General features: G+C 50.9%; 10 protein-coding genes and 1 non-coding gene across 11 annotated transcripts; 8 read left to right on the top strand and 3 right to left on the bottom strand.

Annotated features, from left to right (window-relative positions):
* Positions 1 to 921: 921 nt before the first annotated feature.
* SEPMUDRAFT_63646 (ras-domain-containing protein) lies at positions 922 to 2,514 on the bottom strand. The gene is made up of 4 exons (XM_016909646.1): positions 2,000 to 2,514; positions 1,735 to 1,866; positions 1,626 to 1,635; positions 922 to 1,527 (listed from the first exon to the last, which is right to left on the bottom strand). Exons 1-4 carry the CDS (start codon positions 2,076 to 2,078, stop codon positions 1,044 to 1,046), a joined length of 705 nt encoding a protein of 234 aa, XP_016761196.1. The 5' UTR covers positions 2,079 to 2,514; the 3' UTR covers positions 922 to 1,043.
* A 1,468-nt stretch (positions 2,515 to 3,982) lies between these two features.
* On the top strand, positions 3,983 to 8,541 carry SEPMUDRAFT_162878 (DUF1620-domain-containing protein; the record flags this gene model as incomplete). Its single annotated transcript, XM_016908021.1, has 4 exons — positions 3,983 to 6,736; positions 6,786 to 7,482; positions 7,593 to 7,898; positions 8,006 to 8,541. The coding sequence occupies 2 exons, from the start codon at positions 3,983 to 3,985 to the stop codon at positions 6,825 to 6,827; spliced, it is 2,796 nt and encodes a 931-aa protein (XP_016761194.1). The 3' UTR covers positions 6,828 to 7,482; positions 7,593 to 7,898; positions 8,006 to 8,541.
* SEPMUDRAFT_107139 (short chain dehydrogenase) lies at positions 7,413 to 8,421 on the top strand (the record flags this gene model as incomplete). The annotated part of the gene is made up of 3 exons (XM_016900671.1): positions 7,413 to 7,482; positions 7,593 to 7,898; positions 8,006 to 8,421. 3 exons carry the CDS (start codon positions 7,413 to 7,415, stop codon positions 8,419 to 8,421), a joined length of 792 nt encoding a protein of 263 aa, XP_016761195.1.
* A 1,398-nt stretch (positions 8,542 to 9,939) lies between the features above and the next one.
* On the bottom strand, positions 9,940 to 10,335 carry SEPMUDRAFT_116135 (uncharacterized protein; the record flags this gene model as incomplete). The annotated part of the gene is made up of 1 exon (XM_016901231.1): positions 9,940 to 10,335. One exon carries the CDS (start codon positions 10,333 to 10,335, stop codon positions 9,940 to 9,942), a length of 396 nt encoding a protein of 131 aa, XP_016761193.1.
* A 1,066-nt stretch (positions 10,336 to 11,401) lies between these two features.
* On the top strand, positions 11,402 to 12,120 carry SEPMUDRAFT_155484 (uncharacterized protein; the record flags this gene model as incomplete). The annotated part of the gene is made up of 3 exons (XM_016907624.1): positions 11,402 to 11,484; positions 11,551 to 11,659; positions 11,718 to 12,120. The coding sequence occupies 3 exons, from the start codon at positions 11,402 to 11,404 to the stop codon at positions 12,102 to 12,104; spliced, it is 579 nt and encodes a 192-aa protein (XP_016761192.1). The 3' UTR covers positions 12,105 to 12,120.
* Positions 12,121 to 12,244: 124 nt separating this feature from the next.
* SEPMUDRAFT_t34 lies at positions 12,245 to 12,342 on the top strand. The gene has a single exon. It is a non-coding gene; the product is annotated as a tRNA-Glu (tRNA).
* Positions 12,343 to 13,821: 1,479 nt separating this feature from the next.
* SEPMUDRAFT_148446 (MFS general substrate transporter) lies at positions 13,822 to 16,297 on the top strand. Its single transcript, XM_016904935.1, has 4 exons — positions 13,822 to 14,116; positions 14,214 to 14,807; positions 14,877 to 15,478; positions 15,547 to 16,297. Exons 1-4 carry the CDS (start codon positions 14,113 to 14,115, stop codon positions 16,222 to 16,224), a joined length of 1,878 nt encoding a protein of 625 aa, XP_016761191.1. The 5' UTR covers positions 13,822 to 14,112; the 3' UTR covers positions 16,225 to 16,297.
* Positions 16,298 to 18,170: 1,873 nt separating this feature from the next.
* SEPMUDRAFT_132444 (uncharacterized protein) lies at positions 18,171 to 20,993 on the top strand (the record flags this gene model as incomplete). Its single annotated transcript, XM_016902495.1, has 5 exons — positions 18,171 to 18,326; positions 18,689 to 18,796; positions 18,917 to 19,106; positions 19,251 to 19,302; positions 19,395 to 20,993. 5 exons carry the CDS (start codon positions 18,171 to 18,173, stop codon positions 20,143 to 20,145), a joined length of 1,257 nt encoding a protein of 418 aa, XP_016761190.1. The 3' UTR covers positions 20,146 to 20,993.
* Positions 19,546 to 21,320, bottom strand: SEPMUDRAFT_132443 (uncharacterized protein; the record flags this gene model as incomplete). Its single annotated transcript, XM_016902494.1, has 2 exons — positions 19,546 to 21,210; positions 21,268 to 21,320. 2 exons carry the CDS (start codon positions 21,318 to 21,320, stop codon positions 20,310 to 20,312), a joined length of 954 nt encoding a protein of 317 aa, XP_016761189.1. The 3' UTR covers positions 19,546 to 20,309.
* Positions 21,321 to 21,775: 455 nt separating this feature from the next.
* SEPMUDRAFT_148445 (uncharacterized protein) lies at positions 21,776 to 24,380 on the top strand. The gene is made up of 2 exons (XM_016904934.1): positions 21,776 to 23,877; positions 23,928 to 24,380. The coding sequence occupies exon 1, from the start codon at positions 22,132 to 22,134 to the stop codon at positions 23,476 to 23,478; it is 1,347 nt and encodes a 448-aa protein (XP_016761187.1). The 5' UTR covers positions 21,776 to 22,131; the 3' UTR covers positions 23,479 to 23,877; positions 23,928 to 24,380.
* SEPMUDRAFT_116130 (uncharacterized protein) lies at positions 23,863 to 24,366 on the top strand (the record flags this gene model as incomplete). The annotated part of the gene is made up of 3 exons (XM_016901230.1): positions 23,863 to 23,877; positions 23,928 to 24,056; positions 24,109 to 24,366. 3 exons carry the CDS (start codon positions 23,863 to 23,865, stop codon positions 24,364 to 24,366), a joined length of 402 nt encoding a protein of 133 aa, XP_016761188.1.
* Positions 24,381 to 24,414: the final 34 nt, after the last annotated feature.

Here is a 24,414-nt window from a genome sequence, read left to right as displayed (position 1 = left end):
CCTCTACCTACCTCTCTACCTTCCTAGTTCAGGTAGCTACCTTAGTAAGTTACCTCGTGTATATACACATATACATATACAAAAAAAAGGAACTCGTCCAGCTCTCAATTTATCTACCTATCAAGAAAAAAAAAGTCTAGATACTATAGGTATCTTAGAAGGATGACGGACGGATGATCTGATAGTCTTGACGATATCCTAAATAATTGTAATAATAATCATATATAGGTATGTACATGTATACATATATTAGAGTTTCTCTGGTTCATATATATATTTAGCCCAGACCAGACCAGACTAGACCAATAAGAAATTGAGCTATATGAGCCCACCTTAGGTATATCTAATGTCTAGCTCCACTCTCGAGTCAGTATGCTGGTTGGTATAAGGATGCTATATAATTTTTCTTTTCTCTACCCCGTTTCATACAATCCTTCTAGGTTGGGTACCTCTTACCTTACTAGTGAAATCGTGATCTGGGAATTCCCTTTTCCAAAATTTCCAAAGCTCTCGTGGTTCAGAGTGGATTTGCATTCTCATATCCTCTCTCTCACACACGCACACACTCTTCTTCCTTTAATCTGTATCGACCTTTTCCGGGTTTACTCCCCTTCTTCCGACTCACATATAGGTACCTACCTACCTACACGTATTAATCGTTATGTTATGGTGCAATGTCAAGTCAGGTCAGGTAAGGTACAAGTACCTGACCGTTGATATCCCGTCCAACCCAACGCCCGATTTTTGAGAAAACCTGAAATGTCGACTACAATCAGGGACATTGTACTTTTGTATGTGTCAGCGTTTTCGTGGTTGCAAAGTATGTACCTGAGTTTTTTTTGGTTTTGTTGTGTGTGTTTTGTGTGATTGGTTGGACAATGGGCAGAAAAAATAGGTAGGAAGCCTGCGTGATCCGTTTTGCGCGCGTGAACGACCACCCTATGAGGATGCATGCATGCAGGTGAGGAAAGAAGGCGTATGCAGCTTGCACGCTCGACACCTAGGTGGATGTGGATGGATGGATGGATGGCTGAGTAGCATTATCACAATATCGTACATCTCGAGCCGCCACCACCACCACCACCGCCACCGCCGCCGCCGCCGCCTCTATCTCTGCGCCCGTCTCGATCGTCTCTTCTCCTCCGTTCCCGACGCCGTCTGTCACCACCACCTCCACCCCCACCTCCACCACCTCCCCCATCGTCTGTTCGTGCTCTTGCGAGATCCTTTCTGATAATCTGCCTGCAGACATCCATGAAAACTTCGTTGATATTCGTAGCTCGTCGTGCGCTCGTCTCGTAATATGGTATATTTCCCCAACTCTGCGAAAGCTGAAACGCTTTGGCTCTCGACACGGCCCGGTCTTCCTCGAGATCCGACTTGTTTCCCACGAGCACAATGGGGAACTGTGGATCGCCTTTCGTGCGCACTATTTGTTCGCGGAGCTCGACGAGTTCGCGGAGGGACGATGCGGAGGTGATGCTGAACACTAAGAGAAAGCCCTGGCCCAGTCTCATGTACATGTCTCTGTGCGCGATGGGTTGTGAATCAGTCGACGTGCTTCCTGAGGGGAGGGGGGAAACAGGAGAAGCGGTGGTGGAAGAATATAGTAGTGGGTTGCATACCTCATGGCCGCTGGTGGAGCATTAGCGAATTGTTTTGAGGGGGAGAGTGAAGAAGTGGCCAGGCGTGGGAATAGGTCTGATGTAGGTACCTAGGTAGGTGCGCACTTACTGAATTGTTCTGTTCCTGCCGTATCCATGATCTCCAGGACCACATGTCTGCCATCTACGTCAATGTGCTTGCGATATGAGTCCTCGATGGTCGGATCGTATCGCTCTATGAATATCCCCTGGACAAATTGCACTACGCCGCGCGTGATCAGTCAGTGCTTTCTGCTTGCTTCTTCCCCACGCCATTTGTTGCAGGACAAAGAAGAAGAAGATGGAGAAGATGGAGAAGAAGAAGAAGAAGAAGAAGGTGAAGACGGTGTGCTCACTAGTCAGACAACTCTTGCCCACTCCGCCGGAGCCCAGCACGGCAATGTGGTATTCTCTCTGGTACCCTGCTCGAGACATGATTGCAGCAAGCAAAGCAACTTTTGCAGCTGGCTTGGCTCCCTCTACACTGCTTTGACTACTACTGTACCCGCCGCCGCCTTGCCGCCTTTTCCCCCCTTCTTTCCCAGGCCGGTCAGAGAGAGCGCAAGAGGAAGCTGCGCCTACAGATCACACCTCCCCGGAGGGTATGACAAGGTGGATATCCGACTGAGTAGGCGTCGAGCGTGCAATGGTCCATCCAAACCGACGTGATGCGCGTCCCGCAGGTGATATGATTGGAATCGGGAACAAAGATGGGAGGGGACCGGAGGAGGCGCAGGCTGCGGGATCACAACAGCAGCACTGGACGGCACGGACGCGGATGCATGTGGCGTCTTAGGGGACCTTGGGTAGGGAGGGTAGGGCAACGGTTGGAGGGATGAAGACTTTTTGGTTGGGGAGGAGAGGGTTGTGGTGGTGGTGGTGGTGGTAATGGTGGTGGTGAAGGCAGAGGAGGAGGAGGATGATGAGGAGGAGAAGTGACGGCGCGCGCACTCTTTTTTTTTTTCACAGAGAGTAGGATAGTGGTAGGAGGTGGTAGCAGTAGCAGTAGCAGTAGCAATAGTAGTATAGTATAGTATACCTTGTAGTCAGGTAGTATAGTAGTAGGTAGTGTGAGTAGTTGGGTGCAGTAGCTCCTAAGCCATTGAGTCGCGTCCCCATGGCAGCGATCTAGGTGTATTGAGTTAGGTTGGCCTCTTGTCACGCTGCCAACAATAAAGGGAGGGCATTCCCTGAAAACAATCAAGACCAGACAGATACATCCACGACCAGACGACGTTCTCCTGTATGTGGCTCGCTAAGGGAAGCTAGCTAGACGCACGACGCATGATGATTGAGTTAGGGCCTCTTGGGCCTTACCTCCTACCTCCTAGGGGGGAGAGGGGAGTCGGGGAGTCGACGGGGAGGTGGCATGCCTGTCGAACCTATCGAACCTATCCGCGTTTGGAGAAAGGGCTCGGTGAACCTGGTTCGTCAAAGTCTGCATGTTTTTTTTAATGGCACTGCCACCTCTCAATGCTCTCATTCGCCGGCGGCCGGGGAGAAGGATGCACATTGGACTCATTAGTAAGGTAGGTTGGTTTATACATGTCCTGCAGCACTATACATAGGACCTTATACCGTCAACCGTTGAATGCATTATTCTCTTCTGTCCCGTGCATGCAAGCAATATGGATGATATGGCTCGCAGCATGGCAGCATGGCCGCCAAGACGTCTGTTTCGTTGAGAGAGCAGCTAGTAGGTATAGAGTACAGTAGCAGAGGCGGAACGCGCGCGTGGATGACGGGAGTGCTGGGAGTGTTGGGAGTGCTGGGAGTGCTGGGAGTGTGTACGGAGGAGAGGCCGAGATAGCGGTCGGCATGCATACCATAACGGCATAACCATTACCAGCCCACTACCGCCGACTTGCCTTAGGCCTAGATAGTATATTATGTAGTCACTGTGTGTGTGTACCTGTATGAGGCTGTATGTACATGTAGAAGGTAATGTCAAGTACATGTATACAGGTACCGCCGCAGCTATGGATGATGATGACACGGGCACGTTCACACTCACATGCTGCTTCCGCCATAATTGCAGCTGGACTGGACTGGACAGGCGTCAAGGCGTCACTCAGGCACTCTCTCAGCCTTCTCAGGTGCTGACTAGGTAGGTACTGCTGACAACTGCTGACTACTGACTGCTGACTGCTGATGCTGACTACTGCGGACCGAGCCGCGAGCTAGCACCAGAATCAGCCTAATCAGCCTTCCCCAGTCCAGTCCCAGTCCAGGCAGCCAGGCAGACACGAAACACCTCACGCGCAACGGAGGACGGAGGACAGCTGCCCGCACTACCTACAGGCTACCGCAGGTCAATCATTCCAGAGCCATCCATCGCGATGCGTCTGCCACTGCTGGGAGCTGCTACGCTTCTGCTACACTCCGCCACCGCCATCTTCGCCGACGAGGCCTGGAACGTCGACTATCACTACCCCCTCCTGGGCCTGCCCAAGGAAGATACCACGCTGTTTCATCGGCCCAATCCTGCATCCAAGGCCTCTCTCATCTACACTCTCTCCGAACATGCTGTGTTGGGAGCCGTTAACCCCCGCGATGGCTCCATTGTCTGGCGTCAGCTGCTCTCACCGGATGCAACTATCTCCGCTTCCACCTTCCTACGTGCTGGTCAAGGCCAGGACGTGATTGTGACTGGGACGGGGGGCGAGGTTTCGGCATGGAGTGCTGCTGATGGCAGACTGGTATGGAGCCGCCGCTTGGAAGGAAGCATCGAAGACGTCGAGATCCTGGAACTCAATGATGGCAGCGAATCTACCGCAAAGGATGCCATTGTTCTGACCGGCGGCCAAGACCCTGCCATCCATCGCCTGGATGGATCATCGGGTGACTTGAAATGGACGCAGAAAATTGACAGCGGAGACGCACCATTCCAACTCTCGGCGTCAGCTACCGATGTTTTCGCCATTCTACTGCACAAGACCATGCTGGGCTACATTAAAATCAAGGTGCTTTCCTTTGATCCAGTGACGGGCCGAAAGATCGACGAGCATTCACTCAATTCAGAAAATGAGCTGGCATCAGCCGAGTCGATCATCTCAGTGGGAGCAAATTCCGCCTCTCCGATCATCGCCTGGACCGACGCTGCGTATACGGTGCTCAAGGTCAACATTATTGGCACCAAGACAGTGGCATCTTTCAACATTGGCAAGCACGACGAACATACTGTGCAGAGGGTTCGAATTCATGCACCCTACCATACCACCGCGGTTGCGCATTTCTTGGTGCATTTCGAGACTGACGCTTCCCATTGGGCGGAAGTATACCACATTGACCTGAACAAGAACAAGGTGGAAAAGGCTTACTCACTTCCCCAGGTCGCTGGCAAGGGCTCCTTTTCGACGAGCAATCTGGACGCAAATGTCTACTTCACCCGAATCACAACCAGCGAGATCCTTACCGTGGCATCCGACTCGCATGGTGTGCTTGGAAGGTGGCCATTAGGGGACCTGGCTGTCGGCGCTGTCGCCGGCGAGATTGTATCGCCCATTCATTCTGTCTCGGAGGTATCTTTGAAAGGAAGCGACGTCTCGGCCGTGCGTTCAGCCGTGCTGCTATCCACTGGAGACTGGGTACTGATCCGAGGAGGCACTCCAGTCTGGCAGAGACCAGAAATGCTCGCGTCCACTGTGTCGGCTACCTTCGCCACGACAGCAGAGGTCGAGGCATTTGCGCACGAGCTCGAGATTGAAGCGCATAGCAACGTCATCAGCGCTTACATCCACCGCGTCACACGTCACGTCCAAGATTTGCAAAAGCTGCCCGAACTCTTGCTGGGATTGCCCCAGAGGTTTCAGAATGGTGTGTTCGGGACCACAGCGGAGAGTAGCGTGTCTGGCGATGTGTTTGGCTTCCATCAGATCATCGCTTGCGTGACGAACAACAACAGAGTCGTTGCGCTCGACGCAGCCGCAGCGAACAAGATTCTCTGGAGTAAGGATGTCGGAGAACTTCAAATTCCTGGACCTTGGCGGCGTCCCATCATCAAGACAGCTGCCAACGGAGTCCTTTATGTCCAAGTGGATGGCCGCCCGCCGCAAGTAGCGCTGAGTGCTACTACGGGAGCTGACGTCGCCATCCCTGATGTGACTCTGAAAGCGCCAGATGCAAATACCGTGTTCTTTCGATCACAGCCAGATGGAGTTGTCGCAGGTAGCAAGCCTGGAATCCGATCCGGTGGCGCGCTGTGGCACTTTGTTGTCTCCGATGACGAGCGTATCGTCATATTTGTTCCTCGCCCCGTCGATGATCCCGTGGCATCCATTGGCAAGGTCCTGGGTGATAGAAGAGTCCTGTACAAATATCTCAGCCCCAACATTGCTTTGCTTGTCACAGCAAATAGAGCTGCTGGTAGTGCCACTTTCTCCGTCCTGGACACCATCACCGGTACCACATTGCATGCAGATCTCCAGCAAAATGTTGATCTCACGGCACCAATATCTGCAATCATCACAGAGAACTGGTTCGCGTACTCGTACACTGCGGAAACTGCGCCCAATATGCCCAAGGGTCATTACCTTGTGGTAGGTGAACTGTTCGAGTCCTCTGCTCCCAATGATCGTGGAATGCTGGGCGAGAACGTCAACTCGTCGAGCCTGGAAAATCCACCCAAGCCATACGTTCTGAGCAAATCATACCAGATCCCAGAGACGATCAGCACGCTGGCCATTACCCGGACGCGTCAAGGCATCACCTCTCGCCAGTTATTGGCAGTCCTTGCGGATTCCAGCTCCATTATTGGCATACCATACCAGGTACTAGATCCTCGACGTCCTGTTGGGCGTGATCCGACAAAGGACGAACAAATGGAAGGACTGGTCAGATACATCCCCATAATTGAGTTTGACCCGAAGTGGTATCTCAACCACAAAAGAGAAGTAGTAGGTGTCTGGGATATCATCACCAGTCCCGCATTGGTGGAGAGTACCAGTCTGGTGTTTGCCTATGGGATGGATCTTTTTGGTACCAGACTCACTCCCAGCTCCAGCTTTGATGTGCTTGGGAAGGACTTCAACAAGTTTCAGATGCTTGCTACTGTTGCTGGGCTCGCCATCGTCACTTTTGTGGTGGCACCTCTGGTAAGGTTCCTGCTACAACGTGGTACGAGATATGCTAATACCAGAACAGGTCACTCGCAAACAGGTGAACCAGAGATGGCACTTTGCTTGAGCATGACTGTTGGGGAATTGTACAAGTCGGAAGTGAACAACAAAGTGAAGGATATTGAGCTCAACTATATATGTGTCAGCGCTGAGGTCGTCACCAGCACCGCCCGACCGGGATCATATGCTGTTTGTGAGCAGACGATGACCACGAAGAGATTGTGCCACGATGGAAGTGGCTTTCTCATATCATTGTTGGCCATTGTGGGGGTCTAGTCTCCCCTATCCTGTCGGAGAGTGAGGGCCATTTCTCCGGCGATATGTCCGTAGGCCAGCAGGAGCTACTAGGAGGTAGCGTGCAAGAGGTGCTGCTGTTCGCATGAAGCCGAAGCGGACCATTCCTACCACGGTACCTCTATACCTCCGTCGGCAAGTAGATTCAGAAATCTGCTCGTCATCTCTCCATTTGCACACCTCTTGAACGGCACCCATTGTCGCTCCATGATGTAATTTCTCCACTAATCCCTAACTCCGAGCTACTACACCCACCGCATTGCAATGAACATATATTATTACTTCTACCACCACCATCACCATCACTACCACCACCACTCATATATCGGGAACAAGTAAATTGAAGAGAGAAAACATCATGTCCGACCAAGTCAAGTACACCCAAAAGCTCCAAGGCGCCAAAATCCTCATCACAGGAGGTTCAGCAGGTAAGTCTCATTTCCATTCCATTCCCCATCACCAAATACATCCCATGATCCAAAAAGAAAAACCCCACTGACATGTCCTCTCTTCTCTTTTTTTCCCCCACAAAAATTAGGCATCGGCTACGGCGTCGCAGAAGCCTGTCTCGAAAACGGCTGCAACGTCACAATTTCCTCCTCCAACGACACGCGCGTCCAACAAGCCGTGGCCAAATTATCTGCCGCCTACCCTTCTGCTGCGGCGCAGAATCGCATTCGAGGTTTTGCGTGTAATTTGGGCGAGGAGAAGACTTTGGAGGCGGAAGTGAAGAGGTTGTTGGAGTTGGTGGGGAAGGGAATTGATCATGTGGTGCATACGGCGGGAGATGGATTGGCGACGATGAAATTGGAGGGGATTGAGATGGAGGGGGTTAAGAAGGCTGGTGAGTCTTTTTTTTTTTTTTTTCTTTTTTTTTTCTTTCTTTGTTTCTCTCTTTTTCCGAGTGCGAAATCGCATGCATACACATGCTAATAATTTTCCAATATCAAGGCATGGTCCGCTTCTTCGCGCCCCTCTTCCTCGGCAAACTCGCCCCCAAATACATGAACCCCGGCCCCGCATCCAGCATCATCATCACGACAGGTTCCGTGTCCGAACGACCTCTTCCCGACTGGACCGTCGTCAACTCCTACGCGACCGGTCTGCAAGGAATGGTGCGGGGCATGGCACTCGATTTGAAACCCTTGCGAATCAATCTCGTGTCTCCGGGAGTGGTGGATACGGAATTGTGGAAGGATATGCCCGAGGATGTGAAACGGGGAATGTTTGCGGAGATGGAGAAGAAAATCCCCGTCGGCAAGGTTGGGCAGGTCGTAGATGTTGCCGAGAGTTATTTGTATTTGATGAAGGATCGGAATGTTTCGGGCGCTATGGTTAGTACTAGTGGAGGGCATTTGTTGGTTTGAAGGAGATGAGATGAGGTGGTGGTGGTGTAGGGGAGGAGAGGGGGATAGTAGGGATGGACCTCTTATGAAGTGCCTGTCACTGTAGAGTATGGCCATTCTCGAAAAAAAGCAAAGGAGAACGAATCCCCGATTTTGTGTTAATGATGCCAGCCGTCTCAACTCCCCTACCCTTATTCACTTCCATTCTCTTAGCCTGATCGAATGGGAGTAATCGTCGAGAACTTCCGGCTTTAAGAGGAAGAAGAAGACGAAGAAATCGAAAAATTAGGAAAATCCAAGAGAAGGTAAGGTAAGGTAAAGTGTAAATATAAATATAAATATACCTATGCGGATATATACTACATTACTTCCAGAAAAATTACCTACGTTACTAGGTATCCAACAACGGTATATAGCTCTCTCCCCGTCTCTTTCCCTCTCCCTCTCTCCCCCTCTCTCTAGATCTAATAAGCAAATAAAACGTAACAGAAATCTACCCTAAGTAAAAAACCTAGTCTAAGTAGGTAACATTGTCCAAGGTACGTAGCTAACCTTATTATTCCCTAAAGTATATATATGCATTACAAACGAGTATTCGACTACTAGATCCTCTTTCCGATAGAGACTATTCAAGAGAAGTAAGATAAATTTATAGGATAGACTTACTTAGATCTTGCTTACCTACTCCTAGTATTCAAGTAGCGCGAAATTATATATATAACGTTCGTTGGAGCGACTCTACCTATACATACTTCTATAAGGGATCGTCGCTACTACCGAGATACGTAGCTTGTTGAAGCAATTAGGATATCTTTTGATAAGTAAGTAGGTAGTTATCAGTTTTGTTGTACGAATTCGCCTAGGTTTAGGGAAGCTCTTAGAAGGTCAAGTTGTAGGAGTGTTGTTGTTGTTACTACTACTGCCGCCGTTTTTTCAATCCTGGATATAGCGATGGACGATCAGCGAGAAAGTTTCCAGCTAGGAAGATAGGATAGGATTGATCGGCTGCTAGGTAGCTTCTCTTCATAATCGTCGTTGTATAGGAATAGCTTGATTGATAAAATATATATTCAAGCCCCTGAATTGTTTTCTAGTTCTTTGGACCGCTGCAATGTGCTTTTGTTCTCTTTATCGGGGTCTTTACGAAGGCATATGCCTACTCTCAGGCTTCAAGTACTAGGTACTTCCTTCGGAGCCATTTGCTGCGAGATACTAGACACTTGTTACAATTACTGCTGCTGGGACGGTAGGAGCGAGAGTTTGTGCCTCGGGATCAGGATTCGTAGTCTTGTACTCGAGTGCTCGTTGAGCAAGACTGCTAATACGGAGACGGATAATAGGCCTACCCAATATACCCGCCTCTAGCATTTGAGCAATGAACAAGAGAACACCGCGGACGATCGTAATTGCGTGGATGAGGACCATGCCTAAAGTGACCTTGATATACACATCTATCAGCTGCAGAATGGTGGTGATTGTTGGACATGCAATTTGACCACATACCGCCGGATTGAACAATCCTCTACTCAATCAAAGAATTCATGGTGTTGCTGCGAGCGCGAAACCAAAGGAGAGCGATATATAGAGAAATTGAGCAGGCGATTTCTGCGATGCCACCGTGATGACAGTAGTGCCAGTGTTGGGGTTGGAGGCCAAATTCGCAGTCTGAGCGCCTGCGAAGGCAAAGAAGAGGAAGAAGAATGTGCTAGAGGGTTTACCAATCACAGCGACAGCATGCCCGCGAGAACTGGTGGGTAAGCGACTGAATAGTTCGTTTACAATCGAGTTGTTGTTGCCGCTGACGGAGAGTTCAGTATTCATCGTTTGCAACTCATGGTTGGAATGTGAGGACAGGATGCTCGAAGTTCCTGCGAGTGGCAGGAAGGCGAGTATGCTTTTGATCTCACTTTGACTTTTCGCATCTACGTCTTGCATGAGGCGGACCGATAGGGAGAATGTGCCTGTGGTTGCTGGAGGCAAGTCCGAAAGCAAACAAGGTAGGATGTAGAGTGACACTTGCAGTCTCTTAGCTTCATCTACTTACAAGCACTAGCACTAGCTAATGGGGAGTATTCACGATGTTAGCTAGTCGGAACGACACGGCCCCAGGCCATCCCTGAACGTTATACTACCACGAGTGAAGATGAACGTCGTTCGACCTCACAGCCGACCATCGAAAACCGCTCTGACTTTGCGCGCAATGGGCTGCTCAGCTTGGAATCGCAAGACCGATGATCCATAGATAGCAGGTTCAGTAGGCATCATCTACGGGCCGTACCGATTCCGTAGTAGTTCGACCGGATGTGGAACAAGCAGTACAGATCGACTACACGTTAACGGGCGCGACTCCGGTGGCTTAGGATAGTAACGTGCTGAAGAATCACTGTATCATCCGGATCGCTGCTCGCAGAATCTTTCTGACAGCAGCTCTGAAGACTTGTTTATCACGAGTATGCCTCTGAATCACCGGGGTCCAATAGCTCCAACCCGCGGGCCTCGTTGAAGCTTCTCTTCTTGCTGTAGCGGGCGAGTAGTAAATATCAACAGTGCCAGTTTGCCAACGCCCGCGATATGGATATGATATCGACGACTTGTTCTTGTTTGGCTAAGTCCAATCGAGTCGCGGGCGGACTATGTCGAGGAGTGTAGTCAAATCAGGGCGACTGTAGAATATGGGCCGAGAGATAGGACTGTAAGGAATTGACACGGAGCGCTCGCTGTGTTTTGATGGTATAGGCGGAGGGCGATAAAGAGAGGTGGTGAAGTGAAAGCCATGGCTTACATAATGTAACACATGCATTCTTTCAACACGGCAACGGGTGAACAGCGGAAATTGAATGCGACATCTACATATTGGAAGGATGTACCATACATATCTATGACTATTATCCTATCCGCGATTTCGCGTAGCGGCGTAGGTCCTCGCCAGCATTTCATATCAACGCGTGATAAGACTCTATTTAACTCGACACTTCTTCCATTTGAAACAAAGCTCCTCACAATGGCAGCAAAGTCGCAGCCTCTGTTCGTCTACATCAATGGCTATCCTGGAGTAGGAAAGCTTTCTGTCGCTCGAGAGCTTCGGTTTGTCTACCTACCGTATTGAATAATACGCTACTCGAGGTTGTTCACAATTTTGACAGACTGCAGTGCTATCCTTCCGAATACAAAAGTCTTCGACAACCATAACTTGATCGATGCCACCTCATCAATCTATGAACGAGGCATGCCGGAATATCAGCCTCTACGTCGACAGATGGTGAGGCTACTTCTCGATCAAATGAACAAGTCAAAACCATTATGACTCATCTTCACAGCGACGTGTAGTCCTGGACTCTATTGCCACCAGCGAATCCACCAGAGAAATCACCTGGATTTTCACCGATCAGCAATCTTCCGATGAAACTGGTGCTTCTGCCGCTCAGGACTATGCTGCCGCAGCCCAGGCAAGACAGTCTTCTTTCGTGTCTATTATTTTGACCTGTGATCTTGAGGAGAACGTTCGGCGGCTGACCTTCGCATCGCGTGGAGGAGAAAGTAACACGAAGCTGACCGATGTCGATATTCTGCATCACATCCGTGACACGGAAGACATCTATCATTTTGGTGGTGAGCTCGAAATTGAGATTGACGTCACGCATAAGGCTCCGGATGTTGTTGCTCGAGAGATTGAGAAGTTCATAGGTAGTTCCAAGGCCATGTAAGTGAACTCGCATGTTGTCTTTGCTCCTCACCATAAATTTCCGATGTCAGCCTCGTGTAAAGCTATCAGTGTCTGTTCAGCTGGGCGGCGGAGATGTTGTATCACCTATATATATTTTGAGCACTTACGTTGTCACATCAATCCGAAATGGTCTAGTGGCTAGGATTTCTCGCTCTCAAGTGTTGACATTTGCAATACGAAGTGCCGAGGAGGCCGGGGTTCAATTCCCCGTTTCGGAATCATTTTTTTCGTTCCTTCAAGATTTCTTTTTGCACGAGTCGCACTGTTGGCAAGAGAGCGAAGTCTGTTATACCCAAGGAGGGGCACGCACTCTGCACATCATCATATAATAACAAAGACACTGAAACAGCACTGCGACAACGATTTCCGGTTTCCTATGCATCAAAAGTCAAGGTTATTCGCACATGCCCAATCATTTTGCAGTGATTAGGAAAGGATGGGGTGAGCTGCGCCGTCACAGCATCGAACATTCTACGCCGGCGCACAATCTTCTGGAAGCGACGGGACATGCATGAAAATGTGGCGTCTATCTCGGCTGTAACATCAATACCTCCCGCCTAGGTACATGTACGGTACTCAGAGCCGTATTCTCTTTGGCTGCCTGCTACCTCCTAGTCCTCCTAGGAGGTACCTCCTACATGCACTGCCAATTCTGCGACCGAGAGAATACGATGGCATATTCGCTGCGAGTTGCTTCGTGCGGGCACTCGATTGTAGATATCGACAAAGACTTGTATACCACCGAGCGGCAGAGGACAAGACACGCTTTATACGTGTGTCGACTGGTACCGTACCGAGGAGGTAGGACGTAGGAGGTTGTGTAGGTGTAGGTAACGTAGGAGATAGGAGATAGGTAGAGAACGGTTACCCGGCTATTATACCATCGTCCCTGTGTGCTGGTTCGTCGCAGCTTTGCGGTCCGGGTGACGGTTGGCAGAGTCTAAATGCATCTCATGCACTTCCACTGCTACGGTGGTAGCTAGTGATCAGATCTGAGAATACGATTCATCAATACAACGTTGTGTGCTGTTGTTTTGGCTGGAGATGATCACTGTCTGGCAGCGCTCACTTTGGGTAGGTCTATGCGGCTGGCTCTAGAATAGTGCCGGAGATGCCGAGGCGGCGATTGCACCATGGATTCCCGAAGTCACCTCACTCTGCCACGGTCTGATGTCTGTGTTTGCGCACGCCGAGAATTCGCTATTCTGCGTGGGGAGCATTGTCGGTCATACTCATCACTAAGGTAGCTGGAGGAATACCTTTTAGCTATAAACGGAGGCTGTGGATCCACCTTCAATAGAATACTGCAATACCCAACAGACAACACGCGATGGCCATGTGTTTGCTGGCGGGACAGGTTGTGAGTTTTTTGCAGGATTCCAGCAATACATAACAAGATGTGGCTACCTTCCCCGTTAGGTAGTGGCGCCGACGACAGCGATAGCGATAGTCATTCGCAAGTGAATCCTTTCTTCCTGTCCTGGGGTTATCAGGCAGGCTGCAGCCAACCACAGGCACACCCGCCGGTGCCGAGCGTCCTGAGGCGCCGAGAGAGGCTTGGTGCGCATGCTTCTACCCACCAAGTCTGACCAAGATTCGCTAAGCTCGCGCGGCTCTCCATGCCAAGCGCAATGCAGTCACTGTCGTAGTGCAACCTCTCCTCCACCAGCCCACCTCGCCATCCTCGGCTGCCCCCCATCACAGCCAATCGTAGCCTCCATGATCCCTTCTGGTCAGAGCGCGCTCCTCGTGCCGCACACGCGCCGAACAATGCCAATGATCGCTCCCATCTGCGCCCTCCGCCTGTGCGCTGAAAGAAACCACGAGGGCATGCCGCTTTGTGGCAACGATATGCGCCGATAACACTCCCTATGTAGTCTGGCCCCGAATGCAAAGACCTATATCACCCTGCGCCATGTCGCGTGCTGGTGACCGCCGCCGTCTTCATCGCTCCCCTCTTCCTGGACGTGTCCCAACCTGCCATCACCATGGGTGAGTATCCCACGCTCTCACGCACAATTACTCTACCTCGCTCGCAGCGTGGTTTCACTCATCGTCCATCCCCATGCTGACGCTGATACTCCTCCAGCTAGCAAAGACGTCGCCGTGGACGCCCGCCAAGGCCGCGGTTCTGATGCCTCGAGCAGCGAAAAGCACACCACTTCCCTCGACGGCCCCAACCTCTACCACGACATCCTCGCCAATGCCGGCGACTACGATGGCAAGCCCACAGAGGAGGAGCTCAAGACGCTGCGTCGCGTCCCGGGAAAGATGCCTGCTGTGGCCTACCTGATCTGTTTCGTGGAATTCTGCGAGCGTGCCTCATACTATGGTGTACAGCAACTCATTGGCAACTATGTCAATCGACCTCTGCCTGCAGGCGGTAACGGCTATGGCGCTCCCCCACGAGGCACTCAAGAGACTGCCGGTGCCCTCGGTCTCGGAACGCAAAAGGCGAACGCCGTGTCGCAGTCCTTCTCCATGTTGGTCTACGTTCTGCCCATCCTATTCGGTTGGCTCGCAGATACCAGAATTGGACGTTTCCAGCTCATCTGCTACGGTGTCATCGTTTTCGGTGTGGCCCACGTGCTCATGGTCGCTTCTGCTGCCCCCTCACTCCTGAAGGACGGAAGCGCCGTGACTCCGTACCTGCTCTCTCTGTACATTCTGGCTGTTGGCGCTGGTGAGTTGACATGCTTCGTCTCGTCTCGTCCTGCCCTTCTCTCCTAAAGTTGCTGACGCCATGCTGTAGCCATGTTCAAGCCCAATGTATCCCCTCTGCTTCTGGATCAGATGACTACGAGAGTGCCAGTGGTGATCACGACCAAAAAGGGCGAACGAGTGATTGAAGATCCCGAGGCGACGACCGAGAGAGCGATGCTGTGGTTCTACCTGCTCATCAACATTGGAGGCTTCATGGGTGTGGCGACCACCTACTCCGAGAAGTACGTGGGCTGGTGGCTGGCTTTCTTGCTCCCACTCCTGCTCTACCTTCCTCTGCCACTTCTTCTGTGGTTCCTGAAGCCCCGTCTCGTTTTGCACCCACCGGGAGGTAGCGACCTCGGCCGTTCCATGAAGGTTCTTGGTGTGTGTCTCCGCCGCGGCGGCATCATGAAGATTGGACGCCATGGCTTCTGGGATCTCGCCAAGCCATCCCACATTGCTGCAGCGGGCCTGAACATCCAGACGAACTGGAACGACCAATTCGTCGAGGACGTCAAGCGTGCCTTTCAAGCTACGGGAATGTTCTGCTTCTTTCCCATCCAATACATCAACGACAACGGTCTCGGTGGAGCTGCTGGCTATTTGTCGACTATGCTGACGACCAATGGTGTGCCCAACGATGTCATTCAGGTAAGGCTTGGTTTCCTTGTGCCTCGACAGAGCACGCCTCGACAATGACGCTAACATGCATCCTACAGAACTTTAACAGTCTGAGTATCATCGTCACTGTACCCATCGTCAACTATGGATTGTACCCACTCCTCCGAAAGCTCAACGTCTACTACGGTCCCGTGGCGCGTATCAGTACTGGTCTGATGATGTCTGCTGTGGGTGGTGCCGGCTACACGATTCTCAACTACTATGCGTATAAGCAGTCTCCTTGCGGCAACTATGGCTCCAGTGATTGCACCGTGGGTACCGGTGTCGCACCCATTACTGTCTGGTGGATGGCCATTCCCTACGGACTGGGTGGTATCTCCGAGATCTTCGTCAACGTTCCAGCATATGGTATTGCCTACTCTCGTGCTCCCGCCAACATGAGAGGTCTGGTCTCGGCTATCAACCTCCTGAACACCGGCTTCGCGTACGCCATCGGTCTTGCCTGCACGTCTATCATCACCGACCCTTACTTGACATGGGATTTCGGCGGACCAGCCATTGTTGGTGCGGTTGTGGCCGTTCTGTTCTACATCCTCTTCCGCCACATCGATAAGGAAGAGTATACTCTCAACGACTCCGCGGAGAACACCGACATTCACCACACTTTGGAAGGCACCAACGTTAACGAATACCGCTCGAACTCGATCAACGCGACTACGAACGAGGCGTCTGCTATTGAGAAGAACGAGGCCATGTTGATGTCGCCAAAGCAGTAACATAGAATCATATATAGAGCCATATAGAGCCAGATTACGACAAACATAATTGAAGACAACAACCTCTTTCGTCTCCCTCTCAGTCTCGAGCGTTTATATGCAGCGGGAGCATGGATTCTAGGTACATGGCGTGAGGCTTCTCTGCTGACTCAGCGCATGCACGTGACGTTTCAACATCATCTCCCAAACCAGACTTCACAACACCCTTCTAACAGTCGCGCTACTACTACTACTGCTGCTAATACGAGTACAGATTAAAATTGCTGTCTCTATATAGACGACAAGATTGTCTATACTCTTCACGAACTAGTACGCACAGGTATGTACTACGTATGTACCATCACCAGACACTTGTGATTATGCCAAGCAAACTCAAACATAAACGCCATTGAGAAGGTTTTCATGGATATGCCTTGCTCCGAAAACCTAGACGGAAGTTTAATCAGGCTCCGGGAGGTAGGGTTCGCTGTCTCATCATCATCAAGCCTGTGATTATTCAAGGGCCGAGGCCTCTCGGGCAACTAGGAAGCCCATCGCCCGACGACCCCGATGTGTCCCCCTATTGTTTGTTCAATCGGACCGAGAAGATCTCGAGGAGGAGGAGGAGGAGGTAGATGGAAGGCGTTTCGGCTTGTCGTATATACCCGTATGGCTAGGTAGCTGGTCCTGTGACTTGCGACTCTTGAAGAGAGGAAATCTGTCTCGTGGTGGGGGGGTTTTTTTTTTCGCTGACCGAGGAGTGGAGACTTTTTTCTTTTCATCGTAGATCAACAGGCTATAGATTGTTGGGTTGGATCTGGCACTGTACTGTACTGGAGAATTTAGTATTACGGTTAGGCCAAGAGATCGTTCGTATCTCTAATCAAACAAATGCGAACAGTCGAGAAGAAGCTTACCTAGGTAGGTAGTAGGTAGGTACTGTACATATGTACCTCGTTCGTCACAAAATGTCTATGTAGACAGTATCTATCTGATTCATCTCGGATTGTTCCTGAACTTTAATTGATACCCCAAAGAGAAAAGGCCTAGATCGACAGGCATATGTTGTGTATATATTTAGGTATATATATGTATGCCTGTGGAACTACGCACACTGAGAAAGTTTGAGGATATCACATACGAACCCTCGAGGGAAGAAGCTGCCCCTACCCCTCCCCTAGACAGGACAGGACAGGACAGGACAGCTATTCTCAAACATGCTTGCCTGTCTGCTTGCTTGCCTGTCTACCTACCCCTCAAGGAAGGGGAGGGGCCCGTTTCGAATGCATAGGGGAGATACAGGTACAGAGTTACAGAGGTACAGAGATACAGGTATGTAGAAGGGGGTAAGCCCTAGCCAGGTAACCGGACTAGACCTGTCATCATCTCAACAGGAACAACATACCCTTTTTTAATCACCCACGAATTTGGTGCTCACCGGCCCCCGGCCTCCCCAAGTAGCGTTTGCGGGGGACGTTTGTTGTATGTGATGAACTATGGGTAGATATGTTGCTCTTTTAGCCCTACTGTCACTCTGTACTGCACTGTACTTCACTTTTACTTGCTACTAAGGGTGTGGGTTTTCTTTTTTTGTTTTGTTTGATTAACTCTTTCGATTGCGACTTCGACTACGACTACGAATACGACTTCTTCCTCTTGCTTGAGGGATTGAGAGGACGAGGACGACTGAGATCACTTTTCTCCCCGAAAAAATGAGAATATGATCACGAGACCATTACTACTACTACTACTACGACCGCTGCCGCCGACGACGACGACGACCGCCGACTACGACGACGAAGACTTCACGACGACGCGATTCAGAAATCGACAAAGGTGTGGAGAGATATCGTATCAATAAAAAGAAAAACATCCGCCGACTCTCCTCCATCAGTCCAACCGCAAACCCGCAAAAGTCACAAGAAGGACTCAAAAAAGCAAAGAGAGACAAAAAGAAACAACAAAATATGGTCCTAATAGGCTGGGCATCCAATCCCGTCGTCGCAACAATTTGTATTCTCCTTCCGATTATCGCGGGCTTTTCGGTCGGATTGCGAATTCTGGCGAGATGTGTCGTGCAGAAGAATGCTGGGTGGGATGATGGATGTATTGGGGCTTCTTTGGTATGTTTTTTTCTTTTTTTCTTTTTTCCTTTTTTTTGTTTTTGTTTTTTTGTTTTTGTTTTTCTTTTTTTGGGTGGGGGAATTGGGATGAGAAGGGATGGATAGATGGAGGGAGGGAAGAAGGAGAAAACGAGAGGGAGGTTGGGTGGAAGAGAGGGTTCTTTGGTTTGGATCGGATTGGACTGGATTGGTAAATGAGCTTTACTGCTCTCCGTCTGGCTGTCTAGCAGAAAGAGAGGGAGAGGAAGAGACAGGGTTGTCCTTTTTTTCCCTCCTTTTTTTCTCTTTTCTTTTTTTGCTGATATGAAAAGAGAGGAAAGATTCACATGTGTTGATTTGTTTTGTGCTTTTTTTCTCTCTAGCTCTTCTCCATCGCCACCACAGTCACCATCATCGCACAAGCACAGACGGGATTGGGGAAACATATGTCGCAAATCAGCAAATCGGATGCGTTTCTGAATCAGAGAGATGTGAGAGGATTTTTCTTTTTTCTTCACTTCACTTTTATCTTGACCCCGACACACATACCCCCCTCTTTCCACATCATAGGTCCTACCCAGCTAACCATGTGACTCCCACCATTCATCTAGTTCTTTGTCATGATCATCATGTACAACCTCTCCCTCACCTTCACCAAACTCTCGATTCTCCTACAATACAAGCGACTCTTCCCGCAAAAAGGCTTCAAACTCGCCGTGCACCTCGTCATGGGCGTCGTCGTGATTTATGCGCTGTGGAGATTTTTCTCGGCGGTATTTACTTGTGCTCCTGTGGAAGCTTGTGAGTTGTTTCTTTACTATTTTTCCTTTTCTTTTTTCTACCTTACTTACTTTTTGGGGACATGGGGATGTGAGGGAGGAGTATGAGGAGGATGAAGATATGGGCAAGCCAAATGCTGACAGATTTTCTTTCTCGCGCGCGTAGTTTGGGATCATTCGATCAAGAATTTTACTTGTCAGGACAAGTTTGCCATTGCGTACGTACCTATTCCATCGCCCGCTTTGCTTCTGTTCTTGGCTGTGAGGTTGGTAATGTGGTGGAGCTACTAACATCATTCCTCACTCACAGCATGGCTTCCACAGCGCTGAATATGGCAACCGATCTCGTCATTGCCTGCCTTCCCCTTCCCGTACTCAACAAACTTCAGCTTCCCTCTCGCCAAAAATACGCGCTCATGGGAGTCTTTGCGCTTGCTGGTCTCGTTATCATCATCTCTATCCTCCGCCTTCCGTCACTGATCAAACTGTGGGAGACCAAGGATACAAGCTATCAGAATCCCATGGTGATGATATGGTCCAGCGTGGAAATCAACGTCGGCATCATCTGTTCGTGCTTGCCGACTCTGCGCTGTCTGTTTCCCAGGTTGTTCAAGGCCGCAACGGGGTACGCGAGCGGGAGATCAACCGGCTTCAGTGATGGCAGTCGGTCTGGAGGAGGAGGAGGAAAAGATCGCAACAAACAGGATCGGAAAAGCCAGGGATATGCTTACGTGTGCAAGTCTAACTCCGGACAAGGTTCTTTTGGCGGGAAGTTTTCGTCCAAGGTGTCCATCTCGACGGTCAACAAGTCTTTGGTGGAGAAGACTTCGAGACGCACGAAAGATCCGCAATTGCTGGAGTGTGTGGAAGAGATTGAAATGGGTTGTGCGAAAGATGATCAGTCGGTCACGACGGATGCTCCACGAGGGAGATGTGACGTGAATCTCGGCCAGATTGTGGTACGCACAGACATTGAGCAGGTGGCGCATGTCAAGAGTTCTGCTAATGCGAGTCGGCGAGGCACAAAGGATTCGGGCACATTGGAAAGAGAGCTGGTCTGATGAGATGGGGTGCCCTGGTGGCGCTAGTTCCAGGATAGGTCGATCATGTAGGGAACAGTCAGTCCAGTCAGACCTCTATCTGTGCTCGATGCGTCTTCTGAGTCAGATTCCGCCGTCTGATCACGACGTGAGACTGAGGGAGAGTCACATGGTCTTCTGAATTTTCAACCCGTCCTGAATGGCAGTCTCCTGTGCAGTCGCATATTGATCTCCACAAAGTTCGGCTCATTCTCCGGAGTGATGACACCATGTCTGACCAAGAATTCGACCACGACAGCTCCTGAATCCGGCTTGAATTCGCCCTTCAACAAGGCGTCTCGCACTTCTTCCACGCCCATGAGGGAGAATTCACTCACTTCGTCATCGTGCGGTCTGGGAATCACATCCGCCGGCAGCTCCATGTCATAGACGTACACATAGTCGGGACATACGAGACCTTTCTCGCCTGGGAACAGGCTGCCAGTCACAGACATATGAGACACCACACCGCGGCACTTGGCCAGTCTGCGCACGAGGTCTTCTGGGAGCGACGCCTCCTCGTCCGCCTCTTCGATGAGTGTGTCGAGAGGTGACACGCCAGACTTGACGCCTCCCGCAACGGTCGAGTCCAACATTCCGGGGCAGATGTAGAGATGCGGTGATCTCCTCGAGATCCAGAGTTTCATCCCCTCCTCCGAGGAATGCGTGTATGCGATCATGTGGGCGCCGCGGGTCGTGATGCCGAAGAGAGAAGTAGCAAAGCGTTCGAGCTGAACCGGACCGTCGTATCTCGCTCCGGCAATGGCGAAGGGCTCGGAGTGCTGGCCATTGAAGACATGGAATCGCTTCTGCTCAATGGCGGACGTGATGACTTCTTGGAGGGCGCTGTTGATGGCTTCTGCCGTGCGACGGCCGTTGGAGCTGTCCAGCACCGTGACTCGTCGGGGATGGTCGTGCTGGATGTGGAAGGATGAAGTCCATGGCATTTTGGCTACGACCTCGGGCAGTAGATAGCCATGAGGCTGGTCGTCTTGTGGGAGGTACAAGGCGTAGTATTCATGATGGGCCGCTGGGTCGTACGGGAAGCTGTGATCACGATTAGTGTTTTGACAGTGGCATGTGTGGACTGAGTGCTGGACAAACTCGTCAGTAGCATGAACGACGGAGAGGAAGGATTGGTCATCTTTGGTCGCCATCATTCCTCGAGGAGTATGGGATTCACCATCAATATTGATTCAGTGGCCAACGGTCGGCAGCACTTTTTTCGGAGTGTTTCGGCCGAGTCTCGGGATGGGCACAATAAGTCTTGGCATATATCTATGGTACCTCCTACCGCAAGTGATGATGACTTCCAGACACAACTCACAGTGCCATCAACTTGGATTGGGACGAATTGACTCGATGCCCACCTCACCACCTCACCACCTCACCACCGCCTACCTCTCAGCTCGTCAGCACACACATTCTGCATCGACGAGATGGAATCCGCCACGAGCATTCATTGCAATCCTTTCTCGCTCCCTCGCTTAATGGCACGAACGTAGAAGAGCTGGAGGCATCCGGACGTGGTCCGAGGAGGGATATTGCACCGTAGCCGACCATGTTCATGCGGATTGTGGTAGCCATGGTGCCGATGTGGACATCACTCGGGTGCGTTGCGAGTCCAAGTGGCTGCTGACGGCCTCGACGGGAGACCAGAATAGCATCTGGCCAATGGAAGATGCTGCTGGTTACAAGAGGCGCAGGTGTGCATATATGAGGACACACGATTATGAATATGCCATTCATGATCCATACCTGTAGTGATATCGCATGACTAGGGCTGGCCGGACGTGGCAGTTGTCGTATCGACTGCGAAGCGAAGTCGAGGTCGCGGAAGGGCTGCGAGCTGTATGGACGTGATGTGCAACCATCTTTATACTACTAATTGGATGCGCTGTACGCCCGCAGCACGAGTACAGCTTCTGTAGTTGCACCTCAACCGCATGATATGCCAGACTGAAGTGCATGTCTGTGCTCATGGATGTGCTCATGGATGTGCCGTCTAACCTCGAAACGCAGCGGGAACCATCAGTGACTGACACCGATCATCTTGATGTGCCCGAAAGTCCCCGGACCAGCAGAAGACGAGAGACGAGCGCAGAGCGGCGCACCAGATTTTACGACAATCTCCGTGTGACCTTCGAGAAGACCATCTCTGGCCACTATCGTACAGGGCGGACTTACGATACGGTGGGCGTATTGCTCCTCTCGTGGCAGGATGACGATCTGGACGTCTGGACTCACGAGATCGAAGAGCTTCGTGACATCTTCAAGCATCAATTCCACTTTGAAGTGAACCATTACCACATACCCACCACGACTGCGTCGACGGGACTCAACTATAAAATTGCAGAAATTGCCCATCGTTACGACACGGCGCACAAGCTTCTGATCGTCTATTATGGAGGCCATGGAGGGGGCGATGACAAGCAACGTCTCAAACTCTTTGCCCGGAGTAGACCCAATGATGATGGGCACGTCTTTGTGCCTTTCGACGACATCGTGCTGAATCTTCAGCGCTGCCATGCGGACATTCTCGTCATCGTCGACTGTTGCAGAGCCGCCCTTGCATTTGGACACGCCGAAGTGGGCAACCATAAATTTGAGATCCTCGCCGCCACAGGGCCGGATCAAGACACGGATGCGCCGCAAGGCACCAACTCGTTCACGAAGATCCTGTGCTCGACTCTCAAAGAGCTTGCCCGGGAGCCAAAAAGTTTCACTACATCAAAGCTCTACCGATCCCTCTACTTCCAAGCAGACCCCAGCAACAAACCATTTCTTTTTGATATGAGCATTCACGATTGGGGGCGCATCTCTCTGCAGCCACTGAAGGATTCCGTCCAAGGTGCAAATGGTGAAGGTGGTCAATTGCCACATCATCTTGAGTCTGCCTCGGGAGATGCTGCTCTTTACCTCGAGTTGCGCATGCGAGCAAAACCAAAAGTCACCACCATGAACGAACTCGCTCGAGCCATGCAATATCTGCCTCACGTCAAGGAGATCAGGTTCCTCAGTATGCATGCTCGACGGTTGGAGCTGGAAGACTTCATGCGAGGTGTACACCAGGCATCGAAATTGCGTTCCCTGGTAACAAATATTCGCCAGAAGATGGAGACCAAAAAGACGGCAGAGCATGAGGATCGGCCAGGACATGATATAGACGATCGAACATTGATATTCAACTGGGACAACTCGAAGCTGGAACAGGGTCATCAAGAAGCCGATGCTGGGACCCAAGTGGAAGCTGGACACGGCTCCTCGGTCGTTGCCGATACAGATTCTTTGGAGAATGCACATGCATGCCGCTGAGTCAGTCGAAACACGGCGTCAGGACATGCAGCCTGAGGAACGCACCGGGTCCCCAGAGAAGAGGGTCGATCTTGGTGGAAAGGTTTCACGTGGAATGTGTCAGCTGCCTGCAGCTGACTGCTGATGAAGATACCACGCACACCTTCGGAAGCAGGAATGGACCATACTACAAGCGAGTTTGCATCGCCCGTCAGCTCGCTTGGACAACACGGCTGACGGGCGTTGTCACGGGCCATGTTGCTGTGTGGCCTGCACACTGTTTGCGACGCCGCCCAATCGTCAAATGTCAGCAATGCGACTGAGCATAAGTAGAGCTGCAAACGCATGCAACGAAAACGCATCGCACTACATCACACAGACATTCGGCTTTTTTGGGTCGGGAACATGCCTGAAGAAATGGTAGGCATAGTGTCTTCGAAGATACACCAACGCCGACTGACACGAACCAGAATAATCACCTCTCGCCAACGATGATGGACGTCAAGGATGACAGCTCCGACTGGCAGACTTCAGACGAGGATCGACGTGGCAAGCCAAAGACTCGCTCCCAAGAACCGCCAGGTCCGGCGTGGCCAATGGTCGGCATTATGGTCATTTAGCTTCAATTTGTGCTAGCTGACATGGCTCTAGCCCCCAGTGCAAGATTGGGCCAACGTGAACAAACAGGTGTGGATCATAATAGAAGGATCCCTCACACGTGAAGGACCCTTCACAGTTAAAGGAAGGCGTGCAGACAATAACACCAAGAAATGGAAATACGATTTGGTTGATGCACAAGGCAATAAACGCATGGGAGTTCTCGAGAGCCAACTCAAGCGGTCGGGCACAGATGAAGAATCCGATAATGGTGGAGTTGGATCTTCGGCTCCTACACTTTCTGGGGCATGACCTCTCTCTGTCTCTCTCTCTCTCTCTCTCTCTCTCTCTCTCTCTCTC

This window comes from Sphaerulina musiva, assembly GCF_000320565.1.
Source record: "Sphaerulina musiva SO2202 unplaced genomic scaffold SEPMUscaffold_4, whole genome shotgun sequence".
Classification (NCBI taxonomy): Eukaryota; Fungi; Ascomycota; class Dothideomycetes; order Mycosphaerellales; family Mycosphaerellaceae; genus Sphaerulina; species Sphaerulina musiva.
Note: the sequence above shows the minus strand (reverse complement) of the source record. Positions and strands in the feature narration are given on the sequence as shown.

What these genes read in the sequence shown, in the direction of transcription:
- SEPMUDRAFT_63646 (XM_016909646.1), bottom strand. Translation starts at nt 2,078, where the DNA reads ATGTCTCGAGCAGGGTACCAGAGAGAATACCACATTGCCGTGCTGGGC. An exon ending in GGGCAAGAGTTGTCTGACTA is followed by an intron (nt 1,867 to 1,999) that starts GTGAGCACACCG and finishes CGCGCGGCGTAG; the next exon opens with TGCAATTTGTCCAGGGGATA.
- SEPMUDRAFT_148446 (XM_016904935.1), top strand. An exon ending in CATTCTGGCTGTTGGCGCTG is followed by an intron (nt 14,808 to 14,876) that starts GTGAGTTGACAT and finishes GCCATGCTGTAG; the next exon opens with CCATGTTCAAGCCCAATGTA. An exon ending in TGCCCAACGATGTCATTCAG is followed by an intron (nt 15,479 to 15,546) that starts GTAAGGCTTGGT and finishes TGCATCCTACAG; the next exon opens with AACTTTAACAGTCTGAGTAT.
- SEPMUDRAFT_148445 (XM_016904934.1), top strand. Translation starts at nt 22,132, where the DNA reads ATGTCTGTGCTCATGGATGTGCTCATGGATGTGCCGTCTAACCTCGAA.